Source organism: Salmo salar, chromosome 07 (assembly GCF_965601325.2).
Source record: "Salmo salar chromosome 07, fSalSal1, whole genome shotgun sequence".
Classification (NCBI taxonomy): domain Eukaryota; kingdom Metazoa; phylum Chordata; class Actinopteri; order Salmoniformes; family Salmonidae; genus Salmo; species Salmo salar.
Genome location: NC_138297.1, coordinates 62,564,690 through 62,575,202, shown reverse-complemented (window position 1 = coordinate 62,575,202; position 10,513 = coordinate 62,564,690). Strand labels below are relative to the sequence as shown.

General features: G+C 39.8%; 1 protein-coding gene across 2 annotated transcripts; it reads left to right on the top strand.

Annotated features, from left to right (window-relative positions):
• Positions 1-3,605: 3,605 nt before the first annotated feature.
• Positions 3,606-8,221, top strand: LOC145850187 (uncharacterized). 2 transcript variants are annotated; one of them, XM_014208745.3, is made up of 2 exons: positions 3,606-3,897; positions 5,904-8,221. In XM_014208745.3, the coding sequence occupies exons 1-2, from the start codon at positions 3,732-3,734 to the stop codon at positions 6,764-6,766; spliced, it is 1,029 nt and encodes a 342-aa protein (XP_014064220.1). In that variant the 5' UTR covers positions 3,606-3,731; the 3' UTR covers positions 6,767-8,221. The 2 variants fall into 2 exon arrangements, with proteins under 2 accessions (XP_014064220.1, XP_014064221.1); XM_014208746.3 differs by lacking the exon at positions 3,606-3,897 and adding an exon at positions 3,911-4,317.
• Positions 8,222-10,513: the final 2,292 nt, after the last annotated feature.

Sequence of the window (10,513 nt, the reverse complement as noted above, 5' to 3'; positions counted from 1 at the left end):
AGTGTTCTTGTGGAAGTGGGTGCCCATCCGAGTGCATTCTGCCAAAGATCAGCAAAGGTAAGTAAATATTTTGAACATATTGTTAGAGATTTGTCGACGCCGTGGTTGTAGGCTAACTGTATAGCTTAGCATTGAAGGCTAAGTTCTGTACTCAGAATATTGAACAATGTGCTTTTTCCGTAACGTTATTTTGAAATCTGACAAAGTGGTTGCATAAAGGAGTAGATTATCTCTAATTCTTTAAATAATTGTTATACATTTTTTCAACGTTTATGAGTTCTTCCGTAAATTAAATGTGCCTATTCACCGGAGGTTATGGGGAGAAAACATTTTCTGAACGTCATGCGCCAATGTAAAAATTGGGTTTTTGGATATAAATATAAACTTAATCGAACAGAAAATGCATGTATTGTCTAACATGATGTCCTAGGAGTGTCATCTGATGAAGATTGTCAAAGGTTAGTGCTTAATTTTAGCTGTATATCTGGTCTTGTGATGGCTATCGTGCTTGGAAAATGGCTTTTGCTGAGGTCCTATGCTAAAATATTCTAATGTTTTTCTTTCACCGTAAAGCCTTTTTGAAATCGGACAATGCGATTGGATTAACGAGTAGAGTATCTTTAAAATGCTGTATAATACTTGAATTTTAATTTTGAGATTATTTTGTTTTGAATATTGCGCCGTGCTATCTCAGTGGTTGTTGTCCAACCAATCGCGTTATCGGGATTGTTTCCTCAAGAGATTCAGAGCAACAATTAGTGCATTCATCTTAAAATGGCTAGGTGAGACAACCACATGTCACAGTTGTAGTAAGTACATTTTCCCTCATGACACTAACTGTTTGAGTATCAACAGTTGGACTCAAGTGTTAAGCTCTGTTTCCATGACTTATGTACTTGCAGTCTGAGTGGAACACAGTGTAGTGCTGCCGTCTAGTGACTGACTTGTGAAGTTGTGGGTAAAGTAATGATGACAATATGTTGTCAGACATTCGCACAACAGGACAAAGCAGCACAACAGGACATTATAGAGAGATAGTCACAACACTCTCCTGTTTCTCTCTCTACTAGATCTCCTAGTATCCTGTGGAGTGAAACGGAAGTCAGTGTTCTGGTAACAGTATTCTCTCTCTTCTCACTTGCACGCTAGCCCGTCCTGTCCTGTGCATGAGTGACTGCCTTGGGGGCAAAGTCGGGTTCCTTTTGGAAGGTAAAGTGAATAAATCCCTTTTGGAATGCACAGATGTGTGATAAAGCTCGCCAAAATCAAGGTGGACAGCTCAGGGGTTCTTGAAAGTCGGAACAATTCTTGTCCAGCAGGAAACTTTATTTTTGTAGTTGAAAAATATGTATTTTCTTGCATTATTTGAGAAAAACAATGTAGGGGAATTTTATAATATTTTTCATATTAATTTCCATGTCTGCTCTTTGCCCTTGTCCGGAGCAAAGGATCCCAATTTCAAACCCTCAGGGTTTAAAATTCTAAAAACGAGCAATAATGAATATTAACTGAAAAAGTATAATATGTAGATCCTTGCAATAACCGTGTCTGACTTTAAATAATAATTCTCTCAAAACTGTGATTCCTAGAAAATTGTGTCTGGAGATTTGGTCAACTCATTCAGATTTGTCTAAAATTAATAAATTAATCAGGAATGAGCAAGGACCCCTTCTTCATCTCCTCATTACATGTAGTGCAACAAGACCAGTGTCTTATGTTATAAACTTTTAATAGATTTAACCAAACAATATTGAAATCACCATGGTCACAACCATAAACTATCAACTCCGTCTCCCTGATAGAATATTATATTTGGTTCAAACATGTTGAAGCAGCTGAGGAAAAAGAAAATTGCTACTTTGCATACCACTTGAAGGAAGTAACATAACATTTTTGTCAACTCTGTAAAACATCAGATTTTGTCTGACGTCTACTCTGTCAGAGTGCTGAAAGATCTGTTTTTAGTCTTGATTTTCAAATGAAGAATTTTCTGTGTTTTACAAATATTTGTATGGACTTATTTTTTGTGGCACAAATAAGTCTGTCTTTAGTATTTGTTGTCAACTCCGTCACTGCTGGCTAACCCCCTGGAGATAGATTTTTTTGTTGGTCAATATTGAGAAAATATATTTGAATCACTGTTCTGAAACAAATGCTTAAACTATTGATGTATTTGCTGTGCTAGATCTAAGGCAGTGGAGGCTGCTGAGGGGAGGATGGCTCATAATAATGTCTGGAATGGAGTCAATGGAGTGGTATCAACCACATGGAAACACATCTTTGTGTTTGATGCCATTCTGTTGACTCCATTGTAGACATTATTTATGTTGGGCTCCCAAGTGGCACAGCGGCATAAGGCACAACACCTCAGTGCAAGAGTCATCACTGTAGTACCTGGTGCATCACATCATCCGACCATGATTGGGAGTCCCATAAGACAGCACACAATTGACCCAGCATCATCCAGGTTTGGTCGGGGTAGGCCGTCATTGTAAATAAGAACTGACTTGAGAATTTGTTCTTAACTGACTTGCCTAGTTAAATAAAGGTTAAATTAAAAATATATGTATTATTATGAGCTGTCCTCCCCTCAGCAGCCTCCAGTGATCTAAGGGATAATTTTTAACTTTATAAATGTTGTTTTATGTTCTCAAACTATAAAGATATGCTAAAATGCGAACTAAATTAGCCCTAGAGCATTATATAGTGCAGGGATGGGCAACTTTGATGAGGGTGGGGACCACAAAAAATATGCACTCATCATGAAGTTTTAGAGTTAATTTTGTGCAATTCTACACATTTTGCCAAGAGCCGGAGAGAAAGTTTGCTGCAATTCTACACATTTTGCCATAGGGTGAAGGGAAATGTTTGCAGTTTTTAATATATTATCTGAGTGAGACCAAATCAAAAAGGTCCCGCCATCCGGTTATTGGACCATGATTACTAAGTTTAGATAGCTGGCTGCTAAACTCATTTCCTTGTCTAAAAATATTTTGCTGACATGGCTAATTGAGTGACTGTCAGTGGCTGACATAAGAGAGAAACTGCTGATGCACAACCAAATTTCAATATTGCACCTTGTGTATTTTACTACATTACATTAGATAGTCTAACTCTCAACAATAAGTTGACTGACTTTTTTTTAAATGTATATACTTTTTACAAAAATTGATCAGAGGGCCTTCAAAAGGTCGGGTCACCAGTTGCCCATTCCTGATATAGCGCTATAAAATAAAACAAAACGTTTGGAGATTTGTATTACATATTTGAATAATTTAATGTTAGAATGAAATAATCAAGACCTGTAAACACTTGTTGGACAATGTAAAAATGAAAATGCCTTTTATGGTGTCTAATGAAGTTCACATAAATCCAGTTAGTTGCATTTTCAGAAAGAAATTTAAGAATTATGAGGTTATTTGGGCCATCAAAATGTATATTTCATATGTTGTTTAATATTAAGAAAAATATTTGTGTGAAAAAGGCAGTTTGTCCCGTCTTTCAAGAATCCCTGAGCTTCAGTATCTATTCCCAGTATCATTGGTCTGTAGCGTGTAGTAAAACCCCATCACCATGGGGACGCTGTGATTTGTTTCTGGACTCATTATCCGCTGATAAAAACAGAACAAAACGGAAGTAAAACTGGAGGGTTTGGTTTGTTTGTGACCACAACTTTTTCATCGAGGACGAAGCTATACTAGCGTAATACTCAACTCTCAGTCGACTGAAACATGTCTAAACTACAGTCGTTTCGTGTGTTTTTAAATGAGCGTTTAACGGCGGTTGCTGCGGAGATTTTGGGTGCAGTTGAGCAAACGGTAGTGGACTATCAGGAGGAGAATGATCGGCTACGGAGACTACTGAGGATCACACCGGAGATACAACTATGTAGGATAGGTTCGTATGTAGATGTAGTGATAGTTACACTGAACAAAAATATAAACGCAACATGCAACAATTTCAAAGATTTTTCTGGGTTACAGTTCATATAGAGACATTTAAATAAAATCATTAGTCCCTAATCTATGGATTTCACATCACTGGGAATATAGATATGCATATATTGGTCACAGATAGCTTAAAAAACGGTAGCGTGGTTGATCAGAAAACCAGTCACTATCTGGTGTGACCACCATTTGTCTCATGCAGTGGGACATCTCCTTCACATAGAGTTGATCAGGCTGTTGATTGTGGCGTGTTGAATGTTGTCCCACTCCTCTTCAATGGCTGTGCGAAGTTTCTGGATATTGGCCGGAACTGGAACTGTCCTACATGTCGCTCCTGAACATCCCAAACATGCTCAATGTGTGACGTCTGGTGAGTATGCAGGCCGTGGAAGAACTGGGACATTTTCAGCTTCCAGGAATTATGTACAGATCCATGCAACATGGCTGTGCATTGTCATGCTGAAACAGGAGGTGATAGCAGCAGATGAGTGGCATGACAAAGGGCCTCAGGATTTCGTCACAGTGTCTCTGTGCATTCAAATTGCCGTTGTTCAAATTGTGTTTGTCTGTAGCTTATGCCCATACCATAACCCCACCGCCACCTGGGCACTCTGTTCACAACGTTGATATCAGCAAACCGCTCGCCACTATGACGCACGGCTAGCGGTACCGGAGTGCCAAGCCTTCTAAACAGCTTCTACCCCCAAGCCATATGAGACCTGAACATCTGATTAAATGGCTACCCAGACTATTTGCATTGCCCCCCCCCCCCCCCTCCTCTTTTATACTGCCTACATGTACAGTTGAAGTCAGAAGTTTACATACACCTTAGCCAAATACATTTCAACTCAGTTTTTCACAATTCCAGAACGCGTCTCCTTCCTGAGCGGTATGACGGCTACGTGGTCCCATGGTGTTTATACTTGCATACTATTGTTTGTACAGATGAACGTGGTTCCTTCAGGCATTTGGAAATTGCTCCCAAGGATGAACCAGACTTGTGGAGGTCTACAACAACCTCCAATTGACTCAAATGATGTCAATTAGCCTATCAGAAGCTTCTAAAGCCATGGCATCATTTTCTGGAATTTTCCAAGCTGTTTAAAGGCACAGTCAACATAGTGTATGTAAACTTCTGACCCACTGGAATTGTGATACACTGAATTATAAGTGAAATAATCTGTCTGTAAACAATAGTTGGAAAAATTACTTGTGTCATGCACAAAGTAGATGTCCTAACCGACTTGCCAAAACTATAGTTTGTTAACAAGAAATTTGTGGAGTGGTTGAAAAACGATTTTTAATGACTCCAACCTAAGTGTATGTAAACTTCCGACTTCAGCTGCAGGTATGCGTGTCAGCTTTGACGTTGGTTTTGCACATAGGCGTTAAACTAGACATCGGGTCAATGCCGATGTTGGCATTTTTAGCTAATATCGTCTGATTCCGATATGCTTACCGATATATCGTGCATCCCTAGTTCAGATAATTGATTTGAAAAAAAACGTATTTCAAAACTCTGTTGCGCAGTGGTTAGTCACGGACTTTAAATGCCTAAATAGTACGAATATGCATCATACCAACAAAGGAGAATTATGGGGAGAATTTACATTGGGGGTTAGGAGAACTAACAACAAAGGTTAAGAGAATTGGGTTAAGGTTAGGCGAAGGGTTAGCTAAAATGCTACAGTTGTCCCCAGCACGACTCAAAGGCTATTGTGGAAATCTAAACCCAACCCTCAAATCTCACAACTCCGTTTTGGAAGATATTTTATGACCAAAATGTACCAACCATTTTGACACTGGAATACATTTTTCTGACAAATATCGATTTTAAAATAATTAAATATCGATTTCTAAAATATTCATTTTAGAAATAGGCGGGGGTTTATGACTGGCTGTGCCAGCTAGTGACGACTGTATAGATAACCTCTGCTCTTCTCTCCTTTCCTCCAGATTCCCTGCAGCTCTCTCTCACTGTCTCTGAAGAGGAGGTTCTCCCTGAGCAGCAGCACTGTGAGCAGGAGTGGAGCCCCAGTCTGGGGCAGGAGAACCCAGAGCTTCCACAGATTAAAGAGGAACAGGAGGAACTCAGGACCAGTCAGGAGGAAGAGCAGCTTCAAGGTCTGGAGGCTGATTTCAAATTTACTCCTTCCTGTGTGAAAAGTGAATGTGATCAGGAGGACCCACTTCAGCCCTTCACTTCTCCCCAAACCCAGACTGTGGAGAACAGAGAGTGTGACCCTAAACAAGTGGATCTCACACCTTTTGTTACTGTGACCCACCTAAAGGGTCTCCACATTCCCTGTGACCCTCCAGATAACCACAACGGTGCCTCCAGCCAAAGCTCAGCCGTAATCAGCGACCCAGTAGGACTTAACAGCAACCCGCCATTTGATCCCAGCTCATCATTGAATCCAAACCCATCAATAGGTGAACACTGTTCCAAACCCAGCACCACGTCTACAAAAACTCACCACTGCAGTGACTGTGGTGAAATGTTTGCTCTGAAAGCTGACCTGCAGAGGCATGTGACTCTCTACAAGAAGAGACTCAGTGAATGTCGCTTCTGCAGAATACGCTACGACTCCACCTGTACACTGACGGCCCATATCCTTCTCTGTCACAGTGGGAAACCCTGCACCTGCCCTGTTTGTGGCAAGACCTTCCAACTCAAAGGAGATCTGTCCAAGCACATGAGGATTCACACAAGGGAGAAATTATTTAAGTGTGACTGTGGGAAAAACTTCACTCAAAAGTCTAGTTTACTGACGCATGTGAAAGAATTCCACAAAGGAGGAAAACAGGATGAAAACTGAAAGAAGAAAGAAAATTAGGACAAAGATCTATTTAGTCACAAGATGAGAATTAAAAAGTCAGTATGTTGACAATATTCTGAGTACACGCTCATAGACACAAATAGCTGGAATAAGTAAATGGAGTCAATGAGAGAAAAGTCATATCAACTGATGACTAAATTAGCAGTGCAGATGGCACTATTTTGTTAAGTGCAGAGATGTATTATAGGTATGTGTAGAGGACGTCTGAAATTCTATAGATTTTGTGGCGCAGCAGAAAGATCAGCATACCCCAAATCCAGAGGTTGTGAGTTCAAATCCCAGGTGGGGTCATATTGAAAAGTCTGTACTAAGTGATCATTTGTCATGGCCGTTGGCCTGTGGGTAAGGTTTATGACCCCCCCCCCCCCCCCTATAAATACCTTTCTCCCTTCCCCTCTCTGAATCTACTGAAGGACTTGAATATCCTGTGTTATTAAATATAGAGAGTCTGGGAACATCAAACAAATGTGGAAAGGTACCACATATTTTGTTAATAAAACCAGTTGGAAATATGCTTGGGAACGTAATGAGTATGTATGTCAGTTCGGTTGTCATCTGAGGCATTATGACTGATGACAGGACGACATAAACTGTATCTGAGAAAGTATACGCCCTCTAGTTATCAGAGTCACATGGAATTGTTATGCAATTGAAATGTTTGATATTGAAAATGTTTGTTAGGAGATGAAATGTAATTTTAGCTTCCGAATGAGAGATTTGGGTTTTCATAAGGAAAGTGCCCTGCTTGATCAGTGGCCCACCCCTGTGAAGAGACAGGGGTTATAAACGATGAAACACCTCCCTCCCCCTCTCCACTATATAATCCTTTGACGAAAAGATAACCAGGGGTTCCAGTACGTGAGGTCTGCAGCCTCTACGTTAGAAGGACACACATGTCAACTAAGCCAACCTCGGCGTGAGCTATGGTATGAACTGGTATGAACTTTGAGCTTATTCACTACAGAAGTGCTACTTCCTTGCCGTTGAGTTAGCAGCGGCCGCTGCTTACGTGGGCTAGGAAAGGACGGACGACGGATCCAGTCTAACAGACGGACGAAGATACCACCACGTATCCAATCGACCACCATTGACATTCTTCCGAAAACAGGGAGATCTGTTGGCCAACCCGGCCAGCATCTACGACCAATCTACCGAAGCGCAGCTCAGAGTAAATATTTATTGCATTTTCCTTTTCCAAATGGGCGGTAATTTAGAATGCATAAGATAATGTATTTACGATAGCATAGCTGCGGTTTCTCTGTTCCTAAATCTTCCCACTCTTTCATTCAAGCCCAACCCCCTTTCCTTTGTGTAACCAGCTTTCATACAGGTTCCGTTCACCAGGGGTGAATTCTGTATGACATCATTGTATTCTGTGTATTTGTAATTCTGTGTGATTAGTTAGGTATTTAGTAAATAAATAATTAAACCCAATTTTGTATTGCTGATTCAACTTGTTAGCCAGGGTTCGTGAAGATAGCCAAGAATTTACAACTTTCATTATGAGACTGAAAATAAGACAAGGGTTAATATTGACTGTTATCGATGTAAAATATTACAAAGTATTTTAAGAGTTTATTCGGAAGATAACGGCTCTATAAACGTTCCTCCGTGGTGCCCCGACTTTCTAGTTAATTACATTTACATGATTAGCTTAATCAGGTAATATTAATTACAGAGAAATCATTTTATAAGTTAGCATGTCATATCACTTAATCCGGCATAGCCAAAGACACGACACATGTCAAATGTAATTAAATTGTCACTGATTACTATTTTATTTTTTTACACAATTTTTGCTAAACTCTGTATCACTAACCTTAACAGAATACATGGTCCCAAATAAAATACAATTGTATTGGTCACATACGTGTTTAGCAGATGTTGTTGCGAGTGTAGCGAAATGCTTGTGTTTCTTACTCCAACCGTGCAGTAATATCTAACAATTCACAATAATACACAAACTTAAAAGTAAAACAATGGAATTTAGGAATATATAAATATTAGGATGAGCAATATTGGAGTGGCATAGACTAAAATACAGTAGAATAGAGTACAGTATATACATATGAGTAAAGCAAAAATGTCAACATTATTAAAGTGACTAGTGTTCCATTATTAAAGTGGCCTGTGAATTCAAGTCTATGTATGTAGGGCTGCAGCCTCTAAGGTTCAGGGTGGAAGCCGCCCAAGAGAACTTTCTCAAATATGTGGGTGTAAAACACTATGTTAAAAGCACTGTGTGTGTGTGGGTTGCTGGCCCTAGCATTGCCAAAAGACAAAGAGCTGTGACTGGATCAGTGGTTCACCCAATCAGAGCCTTGATGGTCTTAGCAACAGTAACAAGGGGTGATATGTAATGAAATGAGTGTGCGCGTGCCCTGGTAAAAAACATTTTTTGGGGGGGCGGGGGTTCTTTCTGAACATCAGGTGACGTTCCCAGGAACTAGACAAAAACCTCCAGGAGATCATGACCCAACGTTCCAAGAACCTTCAGGGACCATGGCACAGCATCCCAAGAAAGTCATAAAAACGTCTTCGGGACCAACCGGGAACTAGACAAACACCTCAAGGGGACCATGACAGAACATCCTGACTACTTTAGGCAACCATTTTGTGACGTCCCGGGAGGTCCAAACGACTCATTATTGTTTACAGGGAAGTTGTTATTCATTTAAAAAGTTGCTTCTGATCTGATAACATAATAACCACCGGAAAACATAATAAGATTGGTTAATAATAATCAAGTAAAGTGTTAACTGTGTGAGTATTTGTGTATCAGTGAGTTGGTGTTGTGATTGACAGTGGGTGGTGGTATGTGCATTAAATTGAGGGCAGTACTGCATAAAGCATTGATTTTGTTATTACATTATTCATTAAAAAAATGTGTTATTCACTGGTTAATGTAATAACTTAGTAAATTCATTGGAAAAAGTTATTACGTTTACTGGCAAGTTATTACATTAACCAGGTTTAACACATAAAAACGTTAAGTTATTACAAATAGAACATGTATTACATTTACCAGTGTTATTTCATTTACCATTGTTCCATTAATTACTGAACTTAATTTATTAACCCACGTTTTATCATAATTACAGTGAGGGAAAAAAGTATTTGATCCCCTGCTGATTTTGTACGTTTGCCCACTGACAAAAATGATCAGTCTATAATTTTAATGGTAGGTTTATTTGAACAGTTAGAGACAGAATAAATGATCTCAAGCTGCCTTGAGATCATTGACAAGATCCTCCCGTGTAGCTCTGGGCTGATTCCTCACCGTTCTCATGATCATTGCAACTCCACGAGGTGAGATCTTGCATGGAGCCCCAGGCCGAGGGAGATTGACAGTTCTTTTGTGTTTCTTCCGTTTGCGAATAATCGCACCAACTGTTGTCACCTTCTCACCAAGCTGCTTGGCGATGGTCTTGTAGCCCATTCCAGCCTTGTGTAGGTCTACAATCTTGTCCCTGACATCCTTGGAGAGCTCTTTGGTCTTGGCCATGGTGGAGAGTTTGGAATCTGATTGATTGATTGCTTCTGTGGACAGGTGTCATTTATACAGGTAACAAACTGAGATTAGGAGCACTCCCTTTAAGAGTGTGCTCCTAATCTCAGCTCGTTACCTGTATAAAAGACACCTGGGAGCCAGAAATCTTTCTGATAGAGAGGGGGTCAAATACTTATTTCCCTCATTAAAATGCAAATCAAATTATAACATTTTTG